Source organism: Salvelinus fontinalis, chromosome 4, assembly GCF_029448725.1.
Source record: "Salvelinus fontinalis isolate EN_2023a chromosome 4, ASM2944872v1, whole genome shotgun sequence".
NCBI lineage: Eukaryota > Metazoa > Chordata > Actinopteri > Salmoniformes > Salmonidae > Salvelinus > Salvelinus fontinalis.
In genome coordinates this window covers 11,806,741-11,831,107 of record NC_074668.1, presented here as the reverse complement: position 1 = coordinate 11,831,107, position 24,367 = coordinate 11,806,741, and the positions used below count along the sequence as shown (strand labels likewise).

At 48.1% G+C, this 24,367-nt stretch overlaps 1 protein-coding gene across 2 annotated transcripts; it reads left to right on the top strand.

The window, feature by feature from the left end:
- Nucleotides 1–553: 553 nt before the first annotated feature.
- Nucleotides 554–24,167, top strand: LOC129853088 (transducin-like enhancer protein 1). 2 transcript variants are annotated; one of them, XM_055918783.1, is made up of 20 exons: nucleotides 554–1,256; nucleotides 1,602–1,702; nucleotides 2,238–2,301; nucleotides 2,801–2,845; nucleotides 8,336–8,398; nucleotides 8,498–8,602; nucleotides 10,532–10,718; nucleotides 10,984–11,000; nucleotides 14,138–14,254; nucleotides 14,466–14,519; nucleotides 14,760–14,912; nucleotides 15,109–15,247; nucleotides 15,691–15,890; nucleotides 16,723–16,799; nucleotides 16,913–17,162; nucleotides 17,334–17,581; nucleotides 21,681–21,828; nucleotides 22,372–22,522; nucleotides 23,200–23,276; nucleotides 23,425–24,167. In XM_055918783.1, the coding sequence occupies exons 1-20, from the start codon at nucleotides 1,233–1,235 to the stop codon at nucleotides 23,530–23,532; spliced, it is 2,328 nt and encodes a 775-aa protein (XP_055774758.1). In that variant the 5' UTR covers nucleotides 554–1,232; the 3' UTR covers nucleotides 23,533–24,167. The 2 variants fall into 2 exon arrangements, with proteins under 2 accessions (XP_055774758.1, XP_055774759.1); XM_055918784.1 differs by having other exon boundaries at nucleotides 555–1,256; nucleotides 15,709–15,890.
- Nucleotides 24,168–24,367: the final 200 nt, after the last annotated feature.

Below are 24,367 nucleotides of genomic sequence, written 5' to 3'. Positions count from 1 at the left end.
AAACCCTCCCTACCCCGGACGACGCTATGCCAATTGTGCGTCGCCCCACGGACCTCCCGGTCGCGGCCGGCTGCGACAGAGCCTGGGCGCGAACCCAGAGACTCTGGTGGCGCAGTTAGCACTGCGATGCAGTTAGCACTGCGATGCCCTAGACCATGCTGAACCTACAGGATAACCTGGAACTATTTTAAGACATAACTATAGCAGGGGAAAAGGCAGTGATACAAAATATCTTTAATATAATAGTTTATTTGTGCATGTGTGTGCGCCTTTAAGGATCTCTAATGTCGCCACGTTACTTTGACTGACAGCTGAGATCTGTCACTCTGCAGTACACTAGCCGCCTTGTGCTTTACTCCTCGCTAAACCTATCCGTCACTCGGATTGGCTGGTGTCTGTGTAGCTCAAAATAATCGACAGACTTGAATGCATTCAGAGGAAATCTATTGGTGGATTCTACATATTGCGTCATTATCCCACGTGGAAAGACAATCCCTATTGGTCCGTGTACATTTTCGGGGGCAGTTCATTTTCTGGTTAGCTGGGGGAGTGTGAAACCGCGTGAGAAAGTTGCCATTGGGGTAAAGCGAGGCTTGACGCTACATTGTTGAGTTGATAGTGGGAGTTATTATCAAAACTAACAACATTTTCCCCTTACTAAACCTTTCTTTAGACTGAAGTATTTTCCAATCTTACGTTTCATCGAGTACAGGCTATTCGGATAACGAATAGTAATTTATGTTGAGCATTCACCACAAGCTACCACGGCAAGTCAAGTGGGAACTCTTCATTACAATTAACTTATGTGGATTTGTTCTAGTAACCTACGCTTTTTTTCCTGAGCGCGTTGTGGTCTTGGCTCTGTTGACTACAACTGGAGTTTCGGCTATTCGGATATTTCTGCGTGGACAGGATCACACAGCCTACAACAGAGGAAGACCGCTCTTGTTTTTCTCCTCTGGATGACCGTATCCCTTGTTTTTACGTTTGATACATGGTCATATGCTGGCGTAAAGAAAGAGTATTCTTCCGCGCATCAGTCGCCGGAGCACCGCTGTTGAGGAGTTGACTGGAGATCTAGGAGGACAAACGGTCGGACGTGTTGTGTCAATTTACGGCCAGTCTCGGAAGGACCTAGGATGCATTTATCGTAAGGTGGAGAATCCCCACGCCGGTCCCTATTTTGATACCAGACTGTTTTTTAGGAAGAGGACGTCTGCGGAGGTAGAACGATGTTCCCCCAGGGTCGACACCCGGTAAGGTTGGCCAGTGAAACGCATCCCCCATCCGCAGGTTCTCTGCACTCATTTGTCATGTCGAACCATTCTGTATACCGGCGATGGTGGGTCGGTCCCGGATGTCGGGCGAAGCCCCTTTGTTTGTCTTTGGCTTAGAGGCTGTCAGCCTGTAACAGTTCTGTAATGAGTTTAACATGATGCACTCTCAGTAATTGGGGCTAGGCGCACATCGCACTTGGCAAGCCACATCGCACTTGGATGCTGTATTGCTGTTTGTAATTCACTGCTAATTAGACTACATCTATGATGCAGAATCAAACGGACAGGTATTGAGTGATGTGACTTTTTATTTTATTTTGATAGACGCCCCACCAGGCCCCGGGCCAACCTTTCAAATTCACCATTCCAGAGTCACTGGACCGCATCAAAGAGGAGTTCCAGTTCCTCCAAGCCCAGTACCACAGGTGAGTGGCTGTTCACACACACAACCCCCACACACACACACACCCCACCCCCACACACACAACCCACCCACCCACATACACTCCGAGGGCAGTATGTTACACCTTTTGTGCTCAGACTGTGGTAGGTATAAGCCATGCTGATGTGCTTAAGCCAGAGGGTAGAGTCGAGGTCAGATTTTCATAAATCACCTCTTATTTTCCCATGTGTGCAACTGTGCATGTTGCCATATGTGGGACTGGGGAGGAGGAGAGGAGAGCGATGAAGTGCCCTGCATGATAGTAGGCAGTAGGCTAGACTGCTGCTATCATAGCCATATGACCTAGAATGTCTTAATGGCCTATGCAGCAGGTAAACAAATATTGGTGTTGCATGATTCCAAGAGGTTTTCCAGACCATGCCGCTCTGCCCTATAGACCATATTAGATATGTTTATCTGAACTACATTTGGAATGTCTTCTGGGTATGTGTTCAGGATTGGTGGTGGTGGCTATGTGGCGTCCTGTTTTATTTTGATAGTGTCTCTGTCCTCGGCAGTTTGAAACTGGAGTGTGAGAAGCTGGCCAGTGAGAAGACAGAGATGCAGAGGCACTATGTTATGGTGAGTCCAATCAGCACACACATTCTAGATGTCAACGCACTATCACTGTCTGGATTGATACTATTGCCACATTGCAAGCATACTGTCAACGTTTATTTTTTGCTTACACACACAAACAGGCCTATGCACACACATTGATTTCCACTACATTAGCTCTATTATATATATATCTACATTCTGAGGTTGTTTTTTCTTTTCATTTTAGTCGTTTAGCAGATGCCGTTATCCAAAGTGACTTACATTTAGTGCATTCATCATAAGATAGCTTGGTGAGACAACCACATATCACAGTCATAGCAAGTACATTTTCCCTCAATGAAGTAGCTATCGGCTGGGTCAGTGCTAGTAGGAAAAGAGAAGTGGCGTTAGGGTGGGGAGACTGACTGAGATGCCTTACGATACTCTTTGAAAAGGTAAAGCTGTTAACTAGCCCTCTCTTTAAGATAGTTTACTTCCCTTTCCTCTGTCAGCCTAATGATTACAACTCTGTCATCCACAGTACTATGAAATGTCTTATGGGCTGAACATTGAAATGCATAAACAGGTAAGCCTTGCTCACACTCGCTCTTACTATTTCCTATATTGTGTGTGTGTTCACGCAGAGAATGGGCTTTTAGCCTGCCAGGAAGTGTGTGTGTGTGTGTGTGTGTGAGAGGGTATATCAGTGATGGATGGTGCTCTGTTTCTCTCAAGTTAGACCTGGTGGTACGAGCTCAGAGGCAGGATGAATTACTCTGTTGATTGATTGGTACTGTCTGGGGGAGTAGCCTGTTTTATTGCATTGAAGTGGCTGGGCTGGGGAGGGCATAGGAATCAATCATAGAGTCCTTTATCGAAAAAAATGCAGAGGAGCACTCTTCCTCAATACACACACAGGCTTGCCCCACAGGAACAGAGCACTCTGGCTCACAGCATTTACCAGTAATTACCACACAAATCGATTGGTCAGGACAGAGGAAATTGGAGGTGGAATAGCCTGGGTGGTTTGCTGAGGAAGGATTATGTGTGGTGTCGCTCGCTGTCCCTCTCTCTCTCGTTGTCTCGCTGTCTCTCTCTCTCGTTGTCTCGCTGTCTCTCTCTCTCGTTGTCTCGCTGTCTCTCTCTCTCGTTGTCTCGCTGTCTCTCTCTCGCTCGTTGTCTCGCTGTCTCTCTCGCTCGTTGTCTCGCTGTCTCTCTCGCTCGTTGTCTCGCTGTCTCTCTCGCTCGTTGTCTCGCTGTCTCTCTCTCTCGTTGTCTCGCTGTCTCTCTCTCTCGTTGTCTCGCTGTCTCTCTCTCTCGTTGTCTCGCTGTCTCTCTCTCTCGTTGTCTCGCTGTCTCTCTCTCTCGTTGTCTCGCTGTCTCTCTCTCTCGTTGTCTCGCTGTCTCTCTCTCTCGTTGTCTCGCTGTCTCTCTCTCTCGTTGTCTCGCTGTCTCTCTCTCTCGTTGTCTCGCTGTCTCTCTCTCTCTCGTTGTCTCGCTGTCTCTCTCTCTCTCGTTGTCTCGCTGTCTCTCTCTCTCTCGTTGTCTCGCTGTCTCTCTCTCTCTCGTTGTCTCGCTGTCTCTCTCTCTCTCGTTGTCTCGCTGTCTCTCTCTCTCTCGTTGTCTCGCTGTCTCTCTCTCTCTCGTTGTCTCGCTGTCTCTCTCTCTCTCGTTGTCTCGCTGTCTCTCTCTCTCTCGTTGTCTCGCTGTCTCTCTCTCTCTCGTTGTCTCGCTGTCTCTCTCTCTCTCGTTGTCTCGCTGTCTCTCTCTCTCTCGTTGTCTCGCTGTCTCTCTCTCTCTCGTTGTCTCGCTGTCTCTCTCTCTCTCGTTGTCTCGCTGTCTCTCTCTCTCTCGTTGTCTCGCTGTCTCTCTCTCTCTCGTTGTCTCGCTGTCTCTCTCTCTCTCGTTGTCTCGCTGTCTCTCTCTCTCTCGTTGTCTCGCTGTCTCTCTCTCTCTCGTTGTCTCGCTGTCTCTCTCTCTCTCGTTGTCTCGCTGTCTCTCTCTCTCTCGTTGTCTCGCTGTCTCTCTCTCTCTCGTTGTCTCGCTGTCTCTCTCTCTCTCGTTGTCTCGCTGTCTCTCTCTCTCTCGTTGTCTCGCTGTCTCTCTCTCTCTCGTTGTCTCGCTGTCTCTCTCTCTCTCGTTGTCTCGCTGTCTCTCTCTCTCTCGTTGTCTCGCTGTCTCTCTCTCTCTCGTTGTCTCGCTGTCTCTCTCTCTCTCGTTGTCTCGCTGTCTCTCTCTCTCTCGTTGTCTCGCTGTCTCTCTCTCTCTCGTTGTCTCGCTGTCTCTCTCTCTCTCGTTGTCTCGCTGTCTCTCTCTCTCTCGTTGTCTCGCTGTCTCTCTCTCTCTCGTTGTCTCGCTGTCTCTCTCGCTGTCTCGCTGTCTCGCTGTCTGTCTCGCTGTCTCTCTCTCTCTCTCTCTCGTTGTCTCTCTGTCTCTCTCTCTCTCTCTCTCGTTGTCTCGCTGTCTCTCTCTCTCTCTCTCTCGTTGTCTCGCTGTCTCTCTCTCTCTCTCGTTGTCTCGCTGTCTCTCTCTCTCTCTCGTTGTCTCGCTGTCTCTCTCTCTCTCTCGTTGTCTCGCTGTCTCTCTCTCTCTCTCGTTGTCTCGCTGTCTCTCTCTCTCTCTCGTTGTCTCGCTGTCTCTCTCTCTCTCTCGTTGTCTCGCTGTCTCTCTCTCTCTCTCGTTGTCTCGCTGTCTCTCTCTCTCTCGTTGTCTCGCTGTCTCTCTCTCTCTCGTTGTCTCGCTGTCTCTCTCTCTCTCGTTGTCTCGCTGTCGGTCGGGCTGTCTGTCTCTGTCTCTTGCTGTCTGTCTCTCTCGGTGTCTGATAGTAATGCATGTCTCTTATTGTGGGGAAGATGTCATTTCTGCTCATTGTCTCAGTAGAGGGTGGTATTGTGAGTGCTGTATCCCTGCCCCTGCCACACTGTAGCCAGTTGCTCTGGCCACACCAGCCCCAGGCCTGCCTCCCCTTTGTCTGCACCGCTGCCTGATTGAATGAAGTTGGAGGAGATGGGAGTGCAGACCCATTCTCCTGCTGCTCATATTAGGGTATTGGGGCTGAATTCCAAACTTATCCTTAACCCCTACACCTACCCACTTTATGTAGACCTGAATGTTTTGATTCAGGTTTAATGAAGCAGTATGGTATTAAGCCTAGCTCCATCTTGCCCTCTGATAGGTTAGAGGTAAGTTTAGCCTATCCAGCCCTCAGGTGTAGTATAGATCCAGAAGTGCCTTGGGGTTCAGGGTAGATCTGGAATTCAACATGTTCATGTAGGGCTCTCTCTCTCTGCCACCTGGCAGGCCCTCAGACCTATGGCCTGTAGGCCCTCGTCACTGATATACTAGCTGATGGCTCGACAACTTGCCATGATTTCCATGTGCGGTTCGTTGTGTCACCTACTACCATAGTTGAACACACTGGTTATTGTTCTGAATCAGAGCGGAAGTCTGCTCCATTACCAAAGGCCTTCCTTTCGTTGTAAGCCCCTGGCATGTGTGAAAACCTCCACGCTGTCTGTCTCCTGGGGTTGGGTCGGGTAAGAGATGGGCGAGGTGAGGGACTTTTATTGGCCCATTGATTTTCTGGCTCCTCTGACCCACTTGGGCATCTGGCTCTGGGTCGCGCAATGATTCCCTTAACCGTTCCTTAATGAATCCCTGTTAATGCTCTCCTGTGGGTTTAGTGCCCAAAGTGTCTTGGAACTCAGCCTATTCCCAGCCTGCAGCACCTATCTGCCGGCTAAGAATACCCCTCAGAGATGGTGCTTCCCTTCTGGGAAAGCACAGTGGGGAGAAGCAGGTCTTTTCTTGGCTTACAGGTATATTCTAGGAGCTAGGCAGGTGTATTCTAGGCCAGCTGCTGTGGTTCTAGGAGCTAGGCAGGTGTATTCTATGCCAGCTGCTGTGGTTCTAGGAGCTAGGCAGGTGTATTCTTGGCCAGCTGCTGTGGTTCTAGGAGCTAGGCAGGTGTATTCTAGGCCAGCAGCTGTGGTTCTAGGAGCTAGGCAGGTGTATTCTAGGCCAGCTGCTGTGGTTCTAGGAGCTAGGCAGGTGTATTCTAGGCCAGCTGCTGTGGTTCTAGGAGCTAGGCAGGTGTATTCTAGGCCAGCTGCTGTGGTTCTAGGAGCTAGGCAGGTGTATTCTAGGCCAGCTGCTGTGGTTCTAGGAGCTAGGCAGGTGTATTCTAGGCCAGCTGCTGTGGTTCTAGGAGCTAGGCAGCAGACAGAAGCAGGTGTGCTAACGGGAAACCGGTGAGGCTGCCTCTTTCTAGGGCGTGTCACAAAGGCTGCTAGAAGATTGGCTGGAGGATCTCTTCTGATAATGTAGCCAGCATCTGATATCACAGAGATCTGTATGTATCAAGCGTCTGATCTAGGTCAGCACTCCTGCTCTGAGAAGCTCAATACATACGGCCCATGGGCCCTGACTCCATTTCTCACTCGCTTTTCAAAAGAAAATGGGGTGTGTGTGTGTGTTGTTTGTGTGTGTCTGTCTGTCTGCGAGTGTGTGTGTGTGTGTAATGTCCTATTACTGCGTTCGAAGGGTCCTCTAATTCCCCCTGTACCCTGACCCGCCTCAGATCAATTTGATTGGACGATATGTAATTTGAGCTGCATCATCTGATTTGCAGCCTCAGTGGGGGTATAGGGTATCCAGCCAATCGCAGTCACCTCCGGGGGCCGGATGCCCAACCATGGATATGAGTGGGACGAAATTAAATTAGGAGTGATGAGATTATCTTAAAGCACCGATGGGAATAGTAGCGAGGCAGAGGGTGAAACTTAATCTAAGGCTGACATGATAGCAAGGCAGGAGCCTTGGTATGATTCATTGCTGTGTGTGTGTGTATGGTGCGTGTGTTTTCTGAGAACTGTGGCAGGCAGCAAGCTGTTAACTAGTCCTCTCTCCAGTGAATTGTTTATGGAGTCACTCATACCAATATTTACTTTTTTAATTTTATTTATCCTTTATTTAACTTGGTTGGTCTCATTGTGATAAAGATCTGGACCAATACAGCATTGATCCTATATCTTGACAGATGGTGGCAGTTGGTCCTGAAAGCAGTTAGACATGTCTGGCTATCCTTCAGCACATCTCCAGCATCACATGCACACTAGGGTTTACCGATATTTGGTCAGACCTCTTCTACAATATGCTACTCCTAATATCCGATATAATCGTTTTGCAATGTTAATGACTAGATAATTCAAATGTTAGTTTTTATTTCCGATATAATAGTCACATTCTCATTTCTATGATCTCTCCACCATTTCCTGGTTGCTAAAACATCAGTTTGTGACAAAACAAGCAAGTATAGTGTAGAGAATCATTGTACCATCTAAACCGCTGTGAGAGAAGTTTTCCAGAACCAAAAAGATAGTATTTTCAGCTGTTTGAAGCTGCTGTACAAAACCGGAAGTAAAAGACACAAAAACAAAACTTAAGAACAGGGAGCATAGAAATAGTGCACATAGAACAGATCTACTGCTTCTTAGACTTGCTTTCAATGAGAATGACAGATCAAAACTCACATTTCTATATATTTCTATATATATGTATATATCTATATATTTGTTTGGGTCGCCCAAAAGTTACATATTGCAGCTTTAAATAATCTTAGTATGACTACAAAATACGACTTAGTTCATTCATTTACACTTTTATTTTCAACATATTAATAAAGCCTAACTGACAAAACTGCACAGTTTTGGTATTTGTAGAGTTCAAATTGTCTTAACCCTCACAATACATTTTCAATGTCTAATATCATGATATTTAATCATATATAGGATATTGGGTGCAGTTGACCTGGGCTGTATTCACTAGGAACCACTGGGGAGGGACATACCTGAATTAGTCCATTTAAGAAACTCTCGATTTCAAAACTGTTTTGCTACACTGTGCACTGATGAATAAACCCCAGCTGGAGTTGACCTGCACATGGCTGTGTGAATACAAGGGGGAATGTTTTTATGTCCGACGGCCCCTAGGCACTGCTGGATGTATCTTCTAAACTGTGGTGGTCACTGCACTATCCATACTGATCCATCCATCCTCTCTCTACTCCGTCCAACAGACAGAGATTGCCAAAAGGCTCAACACCATCTGTGCACAAGTCATCCCCTTCCTCTCACAGGAGGTAAGTGTGTGTGTGTGTGTGTGTGCATATATGTTGTCAGTACATTTTGTGTAGTAGGCCCAGGATATTAGGTGTGTAATGCTGTGTGTGCCCATGCAGCACCAGCAGCAGGTGGTCCAAGCGGTAGAGAGAGCCAAGCAGGTCACCATGGCTGAACTCAACGCCATCATTGGGGTACGGGGACTTCCCGGCCTACCATCCACTGTAAATACACTCTACTGCAACTTCCTGTGTGTGTACTGTGAGAGTGTGTGTATGTGTGACATGCTATTAGTGAAATGTCGACATGTCTGTGACAGTTCTTTACCGGGATATGCTGCTGCTGTGTTTGGTAACCATAACAACATGCATATTTTAAGTTTTTATTTTCTTTAACCTTTATTTAACTAGGCAAGTCAGTTAAGAACAAATTCTTATTTCCAATGACGGCCAAACCCGGACGACGCTGGGCCAATTGTGCACCGCCCTATGGGACTGCCCTATGGGACCCGGAATCCAGGTTGTGATACAGCCTGTATTTGAACCAGGGTGTCTGTAGTGACGCCTCTAGCACTGAGATGCTTTGCCTTAGAACGCTGCGCCACTCGGGAGCCCAGCAGCGTAGCTGCTGCTGTGTTTGGTAACCATAACAACACGCGTAGCTGCTGCTGTGTTTGGTAACCATAACAACACGCGTAGCTGCTGCTATTTTTGGTAACCATAACAACACGCGTAGCAGCTGCTGTGTTTGGTAACCATAACAACACGCGTAGCTGCTGCTGTGTTTGGTAACCATAACAACATGCGTAGCTGCTGCTGTGTTTGGTAACCATAACAACATGCGTAGCTGCTGCTGTGTTTGGTAACCATAACAACACGCGTAGCTGCTGCTGTGTTTGGTAACCATAACAACACGCGTAGCTGCTGCTGTGTTTGCTAACCATAACAACACGCGTAGCTGCTGCTGTGTGTTGGCTGTTTGGATTTTCTCAACGGTTCTGTGAGGCTTTGGAAGAGGGGGAGGCTGAGGTGGTGGGGGAGGTGGGTTTGATGGCTGTGGCGGTGGTGGCGGTTGCCATTTGAGTCTTAATTGCACGATTCCAGTGTGTATAAAGTGGGTTTGAGAGTCTGGTCCCCCCCCACCAAGCTGTCAGTCACTGTGTTTGTGTGTGTTAAATGAGTGTAATGAAGCATGGACACCCTCACCCCTCCCTCCACGGCTCACCCTAACACCCCCTGACACACAGGCTCCCCCCGCCTCCACCAATACTTCCCCTCCATTTACTCTCACCAGTGGGGGGGGGGTGTGTGTGTTCGCATGTGTGTGAGCGAGCGCTCCTTGCCATGCTGTTTTGGCACATGGAACAAGGGCTCGGTGGTATGTGTGTGTTTGGCGGGCAAGCCCAGGGATTAGCGCTGTGAAAGAGTAGGTATGGGGTTAGAGTGCTGTGGCGTCTCTCTCCTGTGGTTCTGAGGAGGAGGAGGGGGGGGGTGTGGCTTAGTCAATTAGAGATAAAGAGGAGGGTTGACCTTCACCACCGCCCCTCCCCCACTCTCCTGCTGAGACCCTCCCTCCCCCTCCCCCCGCGGCAAATCTCCGAGGTTTGATTCCTGCGGCTACTGTCTGAAGACGCAATAATGATGTTTTGGAACACAAAGGCATTTCACGCTCAGACGAGCGCCTGATTTGGTGTGAAAGAGACCGAGACCTGACAGCTAAACGCCCCCAATCCACCAGAGCCCTACTCTCCTCCCCACCTTCCCTCCCTCCCTGGCCCGCAGGCAGCAGCTGGGGCTCTCCAACCCCCTCCTCCCTTCCTCTTCAAGCTCTGGGCTGTGATCCCAGCTGTCAGTATTGTTCTCTCTCTCTCTCTGTGTGTGTGTGTGTGTGTGTGTGTGTGTGTGTGTTTAGAAATATAGAGTGTGTGTTGAAGGGAGAGGATTATGGCTCTGCCATTATTTGTGAGAAGGCCACATCATAGAAAGCTACTCTGGAGGAAACACTGAAGGGTCATGAATTCCTCTAGGTTTTCACATTGATCACTCTGCTCCATCAGTGTGTTAATGGCTTGTTCTATCGATTGACACACTTTCAAGTGGATTGGGGAATATTGATTGATTATAAATTAGTAATTGATTGCCTCTCTCCTGTAGCAGCAGCACCTGTCCCACGCGCACAGCTCCCATGTCCCGCTCACCCCCCACCCCGCGGGGCTCCACCCGGCCCATTTGGGGGGAGGGGCCAGTCTGCTCGCCCTGTCCAGTGCCCTGGGGGTGCCGCCACCCCACCTGGCCAGCAAAGAGGACAGGAAACACCCAGTGGAGGCCGAGCACCTGAGAGGTGAGACCCACCCGGCCTTGTTGCTGGGCCTGCATCTGAGGAGGAGTCTGTCTGGCTCGCCCACATAGTCAGACAGAGGGAGGAGAACGGACTGGACTGTGTTATCATTGGGTTTGTTAATAATAAATATACTGAAAACAAGTGCACGGCTCTGGATTCTAATTCTTTTATTTTTCTCTCCGTTTCTTTTTGTGTGTTTTCCATGCCTCCCTCGTGTGCGCCCTCGACACCTTGATGCTGTGTGTCATCGTTGCTATGGGAACAGAGAGAGAGCCAAGCACAGTAAGTACTTCCTGTTAGCTATGGCTGCAGCCTTGGCAAGCGCTAGTTAAATACCTGAAATGAAGCGTCATAACCCTCCTAGATGATATGATACGAGAGAGTCAACTAGTCCTGAAATAAAGCATCATACCCCTCCTAGATGATATGATAGTAGAGAGAGTCAACTAGTCCTGAAATAAAGCATCATACCCCTCCTAGATGATATGATAGTAGAGAGAGTCAACTAGTCCTGAAATAAAGCATCATACCCCTCCTAGATGATATGATAGGAGAGAGAGTCAACTAGTCCTGAAATAAAGCATCATACCCCTCCTAGATGATATGATAGTAGAGAGTCAACTAGTCCCTGGTTGCTAGGGGACCTGATGCTACTTTGCACCACAAAGTACAAGCCATCTAGTTTCCCCCTTAGCACTTTTGATGTTAACCCCTGCTAATCATTCCTTAAGCCCACTCATTATCTTTCTCTCACAGACACAGCTCTGTGCCACCCACCATCCTTGCTTTGATTCACCTCCCTTTCTCTCATTCTCATGTCAAACTGGCCTTCATTTAGAAATGCATCCATGGCCTTTAAGTGTGTGTGTGTGTGTGTTTTCTGAGGTTAACATCATGGCAGGGTGGGAGGGGGCTGGGGTGCTGGGCTGCCTGCCGTTACTGGATTGGCCTGGATCTGCCCTGGACTGTTTGGCGCTCTCTCCAAATGAGGGAATTAGCAGAGCCCTCATACACGCACGTACACAGACGTGCACACACACACACACACACACAATGACAGGAGCTCTCGCCCTCCACTGCCCGGCATTGTTGTGTGTATTAAACACCTCAGTGAGCAGATTGCCCCCCCCCCCCCCCCCCCCCCACTTTGCTGATCCTGCGCTTAAAGGGCCTCATTGTGTTTAATACGGCTGCCGGGCGGGGGGCGGGGGGCTAGAGCGTCATGACCTGAGAGACAGCGGGGAAATTGCTTGTGTTTTGTGGGTCAGCGCTCTGCTTTCCAAAGCCTTTAAATAATGTTCCCCTGGGAGGGAGACTTTGAAGGAACCTTTGGCTGAGGGTGAAGAGGGGGAGGAAGAGGGGAGGAGGCCCCTTGCCCTGCCTGTCTATTGGGGCTCTGTGTGTGTGTTCTGCGGCTCCTGGATGCACATTTCATTGACAGCGTCAGGCCTAAATGGACTCCAACATGATGGGCTAATCCACACACAATGGAATCTGTTAGCCAGGGGAGGAGGGGAGGAGGGGGGGGGGTTGTGGAAGTGAATCACACACACACACACACACTGCCCTTTAGCTATAGCAGTAATAGCTGGAAAGGGCCAGGAGAGGGAGCACTGATAAAGCGGCAGAACTACTCTAATCAGCGTCTTCTCTGCCGTGTGTCAGCCCACCACCACCACCTTGACGTGAGGGTTTTGACTGAAGACTGACAGACAGGCACACCTGCCCCTGGCCTGGAGGGTGAAGGTGCTGTAGTGCAGGGCTCTGAGACCCCATCCTGTTGGTTTTCACTCCAACACGGTTCCTGGAGAGAGACCATCCTGTTGGTTTTCACTCCAACCCGGTTCCTGGAGAGAGACCATCCTGTTGGTTTTCACTCCAACCCGGTTCCTGGAGAGAGACCATCCTGTTGGTTTTCACTCCAACCCGGTTCCTGGAGAGAGACCATCCTGTTGGTTTTCACTCCAACACGGTTCCTGGAGAGAGACCATCCTGTTGGTTTTCACTCCAACCCGGTTCCTGGAGAGAGACCATCCTGTTGGTTTTCACTCCAACCCGGTTCCTGGAGAGAGACCATCCTGTTGGTTTTCACTCCAACCCGGTTCCTGGAGAGAGACCATCCTGTTGGTTTTCACTCCAACCCGGTTCCTGGAGAGAGACCATCCTGTTGGTTTTCACTCCAACCCGGTTCCTGGAGAGAGACCATCCTGTTGGTTTTCACTCCAACCCGGTTCCTGGAGAGAGACCATCCTGTTGGTTTTCACTCCAACCCGGTTCCTGGAGAGAGACCATCCTGTTGGTTTTCACTCCAACCCGGTTCCTGGAGAGAGACCATCCTGTTGGTTTTCACTCCAACCCGGTTCCTGGAGAGAGACCATCCTGTTGGTTTTCACTCCAACCCGGTTCCTGGAGAGAGACCATCCTGTTGGTTTTCACTCCAACCCGGTTCCTGGAGAGAGACCATCCTGTTGGTTTTCACTCCAACCCGGTTCCTGGAGAGAGACCATCCTGTTGGTTTTCACTCCAACCCGGTTCCTGGAGAGAGACCATCCTGTTGGTTTTCACTCCAACCCGGTTCCTGGAGAGAGACCATCCTGTTGGTTTTCACTCCAACCCGGTTCCTGGAGAGAGACCATCCTGTTGGTTTTCACTCCAACCCGGTTCCTGGAGAGAGACCATCCTGTTGGTTTTCACTCCAACCCGGTTCCTGGAGAGAGACCATCCTGTTGGTTTTCACTCCAACCCGGTTCCTGGAGAGAGACCATCCTGTTGGTTTTCACTCCAACCCGGTTCCTGGAGAGAGACCATCCTGTTGGTTTTCACTCCAACCCGGTTCCTGGAGAGAGACCATCCTGTTGGTTTTCACTCCAACCCGGTTCCTGGAGAGAGACCATCCTGTTGGTTTTCACTCCAACCCGGTTCCTGGAGAGAGACCATCCTGTTGGTTTTCACTCCAACCCGGTTCCTGGAGAGAGACCATCCTGTTGGTTTTCACTCCAACCCGGTTCCTGGAGAGAGACCATCCTGTTGGTTTTCACTCCAACCCGGTTCCTGGAGAGAGACCATCCTGTTGGTTTTCACTCCAACCCGGTTCCTGGAGAGAGACCATCCTGTTGGTTTTCACTCCAACCCGGTTCCTGGAGAGAGACCATCCTGTTGGTTTTCACTCCAACCCGGTTCCTGGAGAGAGACCATCCTGTTGGTTTTCACTCCAACCCGGTTCCTGGAGAGAGACAAAAACAACCTACAGGATGGTCTCTCTCCGGGAACAGGGTTGGAGAACCGTGATGTCGATGCTGATTTCCCCACTAATGTTAGGTTAGCATTGGGATGAAGGGAAGCTGATCTGTACCTAGGGCAAACCTAGGGCCTGTAGAATGTCATGTCTCATCCCTTCCTCCTCCTCCTGTCTTTGGCAGAGTAATACCCTGCTGGTTGCTGACAGTTTGCGTAACTCAGACAAGCGGCGCAACGGACCAGAATTTGCCAACGACACCAAGAAGAGAAAAGTGGAGGACAAGGACTCCAGTCATTATGTAAGCAGCAGCTGTGAGGGTGATACGTGTCAAATCAAATTGTCACATGTGCCGAATACAACATGTGAAATGCTTACATAGAAGCCCTTAACCAGCAGTGCAGTTCAAGAAGAGTTGAGAAAATATTTACCAAATAAACTAAAGTAAAAAGTAACACGATAAAATAATGTGTGTGTGTGTGCGGTGACTGACACCCTGTTTGTCCCCACAGGATAGTGATGGGGAGAAGAGTGATGACAACCTGGTGGTGGATGTCTCCAATGAGGTAACGTGTGTGTGTGTGTGTGTGTGTGTCTTTCTGACGTGTACATGCCTGTCTGAATGTTCTGTTAGGCCTCGCTAGATGGCTCAAAAATAGATGGATAGATGGATGTCATATAGGCCCTGGTCAAAAGTAGTGCACTATATAGGACATGGGGGGCTCTTTAGGACGCAGACTATTATTACACATGGGGGGGGGAGTGGTGCACCGAGTGAGTCAGTGTGTGAATGAACCCCCCTCCAGGACCCTGCCTCCCCACATGGTACGCGCCTGCCATCCCCCAGGGAGAACGGGCTGGACAAGACACGTCTCCTGAAGAAGGACCCCTCCTGTAGCCCTGCCTCCACAGCCTCATCTGCAAGCTCCTCCTCCCTCAAGTCCAAAGAGATGGGAATGGTGGGTGTAGCTGAAGCCCTCAATACACCTAACCCAATTCTGTCTAAACAAGACTTAAACTCTGGATCACAAACACACAACTGACCTTCAGCAGAATATCTCAGCTCTGTCTCTCTCTCGCTGTCTCTCTCTCGCTATCTGTCTCTCTGTCTGTCGTGTGATATCTGGGTAATGAATGCCTCTGTTTCCATGGCAGCGTGATAAGCCGGGTACGCCTGGGCTGAAGTCGAGCACACCTACTCCCAGAGGAGACTCCACCCCCGGACCCAGCGCCACTCCCAGTCTCCGGCCAAGCCTAGTCAAGCCCCCCTCCATGGAGCTACCTCACCCACCTAGTAAGATGATAAAAAGTCACACCTTTTGAATTGACCTTGTGCCATTTCCAAGCCTTCCTAACAGCCTACAAGGCGGCAGGTAGCCTAGCATTAAGAGGGTTGTGACAGTAACTGTAAGGTCACTGGTTTCGAATCCCCAAGTCTGTGCACTTGAGCAAAGCACTTAACCCTAGTTGTCGCTCTGGAGAAGAATGTCTGCTAAATGAATAAAATGGTGCATGTATATTATAGGCCACCTACTAGTATACATTGGTTTTTGTTAGGGATTCTACACTCAAACTCTTTTGGTATTTATTTCATTAGTCCTTTAATACAATCCCCAAAAACTGCAATTCAGCAGTCAAGTTTTCAAGAAAGCTCTTTCAGTACAGAGCAAAAATGTGATGTGTTTGGCATCATATGAATATGACTGAATACAGTTCCATTAACCCATCTGACAACAGCTCTTGTGTACCCCTTAGCTGCTGGTCTGCGAACCCCGCTGGCGGTGCCTGGGTCGTACCCTGGGCCTTTCGGAATGCTGCCCCACGCCACCATGAACGGGGAGCTGGCGGGCGCCGCCTACGCCGGCCTCCACAACATGTCCCCTCAGATGAGTGCTGCGGCTGCTGCCGCCGTGGCCGCATACGGACGCTCCCCTATGGTGGGTGTGTGCTTGTGTGTTCGCTTATTCATTCCATACGAGTCCATAATATGTGCTCATTGCATGTCTAAACGGCTAACATGCTGACCAGACCGGACACGTCGCGTGTGCGAGCGTCGCAAAATAAATGTAGAAATCCATGTTATTCAATTATTGCACCCACACTGCTAGCGCGCGCCAAGAAGCGTCTGCGACACCAAGGGCTAAAATAGAACTCCTTTCTATTTCTGACGCAGATCACGTTGCAAGTCCTGCCTCTCCCATCTCCTCATTGGTTATACCACATGGGTGATTGAAAGACAAACTGTTTTGCCGGTTGTCGTGGTAATACTATGAAAGTTTAGATGCCAATCACCATATAAGTTCAAAGATGAAAAAGCCTGGAAGGAGGAGAGATGACTAGAAACGATTCGGTTGGCCGTTTTATGTGTGGATTAATTGTCGGAGTAGAGGTCCTTGTGCAGTTCAGGTAAAATAACAACTCAATGTTTACATCCCAGGGCAAATTAGCTAGCAAGTGCAAGCCAACTAGCTAAATTGTTATACATGCTTTTCGACCTGTCCCCAAATTAATGTAATTGGTTCAGAGTTTGTTTTGATATTTTAACCTGCGTGTCGTGATCACGTTGTGTGGGGGGACAAAATACATTTATGCAAGATAGCGCACGATGGCACACGCGTGCAGCCGGTTTGGGTTCCGTGTAAGTGTCTGTTTATGTAGAACCCAATACGCTGTCAACTGACCTAATTTCTCGTGTGTGTGTGCGCTCGCCTGCGCCCCCATGGATCTTTGAGTGTGTACTCATCCCTTTCTCTCTGTGTTCTCCCTCAGGTGGGCTTTGACCCTCATCCTCACATGAGAGTCCCTGGAATGCCCCCCAGCTTATCAGGCATCCCTGGAGGCAAACCGTGAGTGTGTGTGTGTGCGGAGACAGTGACCACTGTCCCAATACGTTTGGTGCTCACTATCTCAAATGTATTCCATGCCTCAAGTCCACCTTCCCTCTTCATCCTCCTCTCAGGGCCTACTCTTTCCACGTTAGCGCCGATGGACAGATGCAGCCGGTGCCCTTCCCTCCGGACGCCCTAGTGGGCCCGGGCATCCCACGCCATGCTCGCCAGATCAACACTCTGAGCCACGGCGAGGTGGTGTGTGCCGTCACCATCAGTAATCCCACGCGCCACGTCTACACGGGCGGCAAGGGCTGCGTCAAGGTCTGGGACATCAGTCACCCTGGCAACAAGAGTCCCGTGTCCCAACTGGACTGCCTGGTGAGTGCTACACAAATATACACGCTTTTATCCAAAATCACGCAGTTGACGCATGTATTGAGTAGCGTTGTGCGTATTTAAAGAGAGATCTTTAAAAACACACCTACCTACCACTTTATTTCATAGTTTGTGTATTAGAGACCAAAATGAGTGTGTGTGTGTGTGTGTCAGAACCGAGACAACTACATCCGCTCGTGCCGGCTGCTTCCCGACGGCCGGACGCTCATCGTGGGGGGCGAGGCCAGCACGCTGTCAATCTGGGACCTGGCCACGCCCACCCCACGCATCAAGGCGGAGCTGACCTCCTCTGCCCCCGCCTGCTACGCCCTGGCCATCTCCCCCGACTCCAAGGTTTGCTTTTCCTGCTGCAGCGACGGGAACATCGCCGTCTGGGACCTGCACAACCAGACCCTGGTTAGGTAAGGAACACTGGGAGGAGAATACATGGCCAGTTGGTAATAGGTAGAACTGAATAGCCTTTACTAACCACAGGTCCAGCGTCAGCTAATGTATTATCCCCCTACTGTGGTAGGTAAGATTGGGGTAGGGTGATCTGTTCCTAGATATGTGGTTAAGGGCAACTTCTTTCCTTGAGTGAATACACATGAATGTTTGTACAGGTAACTGCCAAAATAAAGGGAACACCAACATAAAGTCTCTTACTAATCCAACACTAACCACTAGGCTGCCTGCCAATTTACGTTGACATCTGAATTAAAATAGTCACTGTTTACACCAGTCTCAACGTCAACAGTGAAGAAGCGACTCCAGGATGCTGGCCTTCTAGGCAGAGTTCCTCTGTCCAGTGTCTGTGTTCTTTTTCCCATCTTAATATTTAATTTTTATTGGCCAGTCTGAGATATGGCTTTTTCTTTGCAAGTCTGTCTAGAAGGCCAGCATCCCGGAGACGCCTCTTCACTGTTGACGTTGAAACTGGTGTTTTGTGGGTACTATTTAATGAAGCTGACAATTGAGGACTTGTGAGGCATCTGTTTCTCTAACTAGACACTAATGTACTTGCCCTCTTGCTCAGTTGTGCACCGGAGCCTCCCCACTCCTCTTTCTATTCTGGTTAGAGCCAGTTGGCGCTGTTCTGTGAAGGGAGTAGTACACAGCGTTGTACGAGATCTTCAGTTTCTTTGCAATTTCTCGCATGGAATAGCCTTCATTTCTCAAAACAAGAATTGTCAAGTTTTGACCTCCTTGTGCAATTCCCCACTTGAAAAGGACAGTCCCTCCACATGAAGATTTTAACTGGATTTCACTCAATAAACAGCCATGGAATCAGTTGTTTGTCTTTTATTTACCATTCTTTGGTTGGCAGTAAACAGGTGAAAAACCTCAAAAAAGAGATGACAAATACAAGTTATTATGAGTTGACAGCCAAATTAAATACACAAAATTATCCACATTCACCTCAGATAAACACATTTCTGCCATTATAAAATACAAGGTTTCCACTTTTAAGCAAATGTTTCCAAAAATAGAAACCCACCATTTTTAATCAAATGAGCAGAATCAGTATATTTATCTAAATTTGCATTTTAGCCAAATACATTCAAAATATTTTTAGTAAAAAATTACATTTATTTTCTAATCAGTAGTTAAGCAGACAAATCTTACATTTTTTTGCCAAAGATTTTTTTAGACTATACATTTGTTACTGAATTAAGAACTTGATTTACTAAGATTTCTACAAAGTTTAAATTACTTTTAACCATTTCAAACAAGTTCTTTGTCAACAATGAATTTGGCTCTTCTTACTTTTCCTTTATACCCCACAAACAACATTTGAAGTTATAAATACCACTGCAAAAGTCCTATCAAAGTTAAGAGTCTGTGTTTTCCAGAGTATCATTAGCAGTCTAGCCAAGCATGGCCAATATGGCGCTTACCGGCTGTCTTTCACAGTTTTGTGGAGGGCTTGGACTTGCACAGTCACCTTGATCACAAAGATGAAGTTTCCTTGGTCTTGTGGTGTTATAAAGGCTCCTTTCACTTCGGTCTAAAGACAACAGCAGAGCCAGGTGCTGGCACGCCCAGATTGCCTGGAAGATTTGTTCCACCTGGTTCACCACTGATTGAAGGAGGAGGAGTTTCACCACTGAGGAGCTCCCAGGCAGTTTGTCAGCACAAGAATGGACTGACGAGTTTCAGAAGAAAGTGCTTTGTTTCTGGCCATTTTGAGCCTGTAATCGAACCCACAAATGCTGATGCTCCAGATACTCAACTAGTTTAAAGCAGGCCAGTTTTATTGCTTCTTTAATCACCACAAACGTTTTCAGCTGTGCTAACATAATTGCAAAAGGGTTTTCTAATGATCAATTAACCTTTTAAAATTATAAACTTGGATTAGCTAACACAACGTGCCATTGGAACACAGGAGTGATGGTTGCTGATAATGGGCTTCTGTACGCCTATGTAGATATTCTATACTTTTGAAAGGTAGTGTACATTACTGTAGTGTTTCCTTTTCTATACATTACCCTGGCGTGTCCCATTCCAGACATTACCTTGGCATTCCAGACATTACCCTGGCGTGTCCCATTCCAGACATTACCCTAGCGTGTCCCATTCCAGACATTACCCTGGCATTCCAGACATTACCCTAGCGTGTCCCATTCCAGACTTTACACTAGCGTGTCCCATTCCAGACATTACCCTGGCATTCCAGACATTACCCTGGCGTGTCCCATTCCAGACATTACCCTAGCGTATCCCATTCCAGACATTACCCTGGCATTTCAGACATTACCCTGGCGTGTCCCATTCCAGACATTACCCTGGCATTCCAGACATTACCCTAGCGTGTCCCATTCCAGACATTACCCTGGCATGTCCCATTCCAGACATTACCCTGGCGTGTCCCATTCCAGACATTACCCTGGCGTGTCCCATTCCAGACATTACCCTGGCGTGTCCCATTCCAGACATTACCCTGGCGTGTCCCATTCCAGACATTACACTTGTGTGTCCCATTCTAGACATTGCCCTGGCATTCTAGACATTGCCCTGGCGTGTCCCATTCTAGACATTGCCCTGGCGTGTCCCATTCTAGACATTGCCCTGGCATTCCAGACATTGCCCTGGCATTCCAGACATTGCCCTGGCATTCTAGACATTGCCCTGGCATTCTAGACATTGCCCTGGCATTCTAGACATTGCCCTGGCATTCTAGACATTGCCCTGGCATTCCAGACATTGCCCTGGCATTCCAGACATTGCCCTGGCATTCCAGACATTGCCCTGGCATTCTAGACATTGCCCTGGCATTCTAGACATTGCCCTGGCATTCCAGACATTGCCCTGGCATTCCAGACATTGCCCTGGCATGTCCTTTATTTTGGCAGTTACTTGTATATGTTCATGTGTTACCTCTGAGTGTACAGTGTAGTTACATGTGTGCTTGAGCTGGTCGTATATCATGTGTGTGTATTTGAGCATGTTCTGAATTGATATAATATATATACTTTATGCAGACGTGGGCCCAGCTGGAATTGAACCCACAAACCTTGGTGTTGCAAGCGCTATGCTCTACCAACTGGGCCACACAGGACCATGTACAGTTAAGCAATAAGTCCCGAGAAGATGTGGTATATGGCCAATATATCATGGCTAAGGGCTGTTCTTAAGCACGACGCAACGTCCGGACACAGCCCTTACACGGAACCCAAACTGGCCGAGCGCCATCGTGCATAAATGTATTTTGTCCCCCCACACCAAACGCGATAACGACACGCAGGTTAAAATATCAAAACAAACTCTGAACCAATTACATTAATTTGGGGATAGGTCGAAAAGCATTAAACATGTATGGCAATTTAGCTAGCTAGCTTTTAGCTAGCTAATTTGTCCTGGGATATAAACATTGAGTTGTTATTTTACCTGAAATGCACAAGGACCTCCGACAATTAATCCACACATAAAACGGTCAACCGAATCGTTTCTAGTCATCTCTCCTCCTTCCAGGCTTTTTCATCTTTGAACTTATATGGTGATTGGCATCTAAACTTTCATAGTATTACCACGATGACCGGAGAAACAGTTCCTCTTTCAATCACCCACGTGGGTATAACCAATGAGGAGATGGCACGTGGGTACCTGCATCTATAAACCAATGAGGAGATGGGAGAGGCAGGACTTGCAGCGCGATCTGCGTCAGATATAGGAATGACTTCTATGTTAGCCCTTGGCAACGCAGATGCTCCTTGGCGCGTGCTAGCAGTGTGGGTGCAATAATTGAAAAACGTTTCTACATTTTTCTTTGCAACGCTCGCGCACGCGACGTGTCTGGTCAGGTCAGCATGTTAGCTGTGGTATATTGTCCATATATCACAAACCCCCGAGGAGCCTTATTGCTATTATAAACAGGTTACCAATGTCGTTAGAGCAGTAAAAATAAATGTTTTGTCATACCTGTGGTATCTGGTCTGATATACCATGACTGTCAGCCAATCAGCATTCAGGGCTCGACCCACCCAGTTTATAATATTTGATAACGTGTGTTGTCCAACACAGGCAGTTCCAGGGCCACACAGACGGAGCCAGCTGTATTGACATCTCCAATGATGGGACCAAGTTGTGGACAGGGGGGCTGGACAACACAGTCCGATCCTGGGACCTAAGGGAGGGACGCCAGCTGCAGCAGCACGACTTCACCTCACAGGTACACACAGACACACACACACACACCTGAGAAACACAACTCATGCAGCACGACTTGAAACCGCAGGTTGACGCACACACAGGCATCTCACATCACTGGTGATGAAGGATCTCATGCACTTTGGTTGCAGCTCATTGTCACCTTGCAACGGTGTATTCTTAAGGACCTCCTTGTGTAACAGGAGAATCCAGAATAATGCAGGACTGATCACCTATCACAGGTTACAATGCCCAGCACAATATAGTGTATTAACAGGTTTGGCGCGGAGCAGGATGATATTAGCTTGATACCTAAGGAGTCAATTGTAAAGGGGAAAAGACTGGGCTTCTTGTTGTGGCAGCTGGGGCAGTCCTCTGTTAATTCACACATTATATACAGGACATTAGCCACAGCTGTGTGCTAGCAGAGATGCTATTGAAACAACAAGGCCTGGAGCGATACTTTACTTTTAATACCGCAAACGGCAATCAGTGTTTACCCACCTAGTTGTTGTTGTTTTACCACTTCATCAGTGACACACACTCTGCCCTTCCCTCTCTCCAGATCTTCTCTCTTGGGTACTGTCCGACGGGAGAGTGGCTGGCGGTGGGGATGGAGAGCAGTAATGTAGAGGTGCTCCATGTCACCAAGCCAGACAAGTACCAGCTGCACCTTCACGAGAGCTGTGTGCTCTCCCTCCAGTTTGCCTCATGTGGTAAGACCATGTCACCAGATCTCTGTATGACTGACGTCCTCGAGGTCTATATGACTTCTTGTTAGCTGTGTACAGTAACTTAATGTCAGATCCACTTGTGTCGCTGTGTTTTGTCTCCCTGTATCCTGTTTTTATTTTAATTTTATTTTTTTAACTAGGCGAGTAATTTAAGAGCAAATTCTTATTTACAATGACGGCCTAGGAACAGTTGGTTAACTGCCTTGTTCAGGGGGCAGAACGACAGATTTTTACCTTGTCAGCTCAGGGATTCGATCTAGCAACCTTTCCATTACTAGTCCAACGCTCTAACCACTAGGCCACCTGCCGGGTAAAATTTTCCGCTTCCGAACTGTGGTTTTGTTTTCCATTTTGAACTGGGATGTATTAAACTTCCTGTTTTATACAAGTATTCTGTTTAACTTTTCTTCTCCACATTCTGACCTGATATCTGACCTCTGGTGATATCTGACCTCTGGTGATATCTGACCGTGCCATAGCCTGACATTCTGTTTCCATGTGTCCTCATATACAGTACCTCTAATCCTGACTTGATGTGATTATAAGCCCTACTCTGGTATTGGCCCCTACAGTATTAGCTGTCATAGCTTTATGTGATTCCTAAAGCTTTCTCTCTCTCTCTCTTTTTCTCTTTCTCTCTTTCTTTCTACCACCACCAGGTAAATGGTTTGTGAGCACAGGGAAGGATAACCTGCTGAACGCGTGGAGGACACCGTACGGAGCCAGTATATTCCAGGTACACACACACCTGTCTGTTCTCTCCGATCGGCCTACCTACCAATGTTTTTTTGTTTTTTTGATCTTGTGTCAAGGCTGGGTGTTAAGCTTTCACTAATCTTTCGCTCTATACCCCCCCCCCCTTCTACCTCTCTCCGCTTCTGTAGTCGAAGGAGTCTTCGTCGGTGCTAAGCTGTGACATCTCAGTCGATGATAAGTACATAGTTACAGGTTCTGGAGATAAGAAGGCCACTGTCTATGAAGTCATCTACTAGACTGCACTAGTGAGCGGATCGGCCACTGACAAACCAAAGTGGCTTTTTACTGTCCTACATCTGACCCTGGGTCAGGGAATCCTAAAGAACATTCTATATACGTGACCTTTCTACTGTCCTACAGCTGACCCTGGGTCAGGATATCCTACAGGACATTCTATATTCATTACCATGGGCAGAGCCCCCAGAACAATGACTGATGGAAATGCGGACCGAAAGCTCAGATATGCCGAATTAACAGCATTGTCGTTTTTATTTTGACAGACGAAGAATGTGAATGGCCTGGTGACCTCTACCCCTTGTGACCCCTAACCTCTGACCCTAGCCTGCTTTTCTGCCAGACATGAGCCCCCACACTGACTCTTCACCCTAGTACCGTGTCCCATCCTACATGTCTGCTATCGTGTGATTAGTTCAGTTTTATTCTCTTTGTATTTTTATCGGTTGAGCGTTTGTAAAAAAGTGTATATATTTCTTTTCTTACAGTAAATGCTTTAGAAATAACAGAAATGTTTGCTATGTCTTTTACATGGAAAATAATCTAACCAGGAAAAAACACTAAATGGTCTTAATGCTAGCTAATATAAATCGAAAGAAATTACTAGACAATAAATGTTATTTTTTTTTCGAACAAACGTCTTTTGTCTGGCTTCCAAAGTAGTGAACTGTATCGGTAAGGCCATGACCTTCCATCCAACAGGTTCTATATTCAGACTGCATCGTCTAGTTCAGGGGTCTTCAACCTTTTCTTGCCTCCCCCTCTCAGGCAAACCGGCGACCCAGGGACCCCATCATACATTAGCAAAAACATTTTTATTTAATTTGTCTTATCAGG

Coding starts and splice junctions, on each gene's coding strand:
- LOC129853088 (XM_055918783.1), top strand. CDS start 1,233: ATGTTCCCCCAGGGTCGACACCCG. Junction 2,846..8,335: donor ACATTGAAATGCATAAACAG/GTAAGCCTTGCT, acceptor TCCGTCCAACAG/ACAGAGATTGCCAAAAGGCT. Junction 15,248..15,690: donor GGAGCTACCTCACCCACCTA/GTAAGATGATAA, acceptor ATCTGACAACAG/CTCTTGTGTACCCCTTAGCT.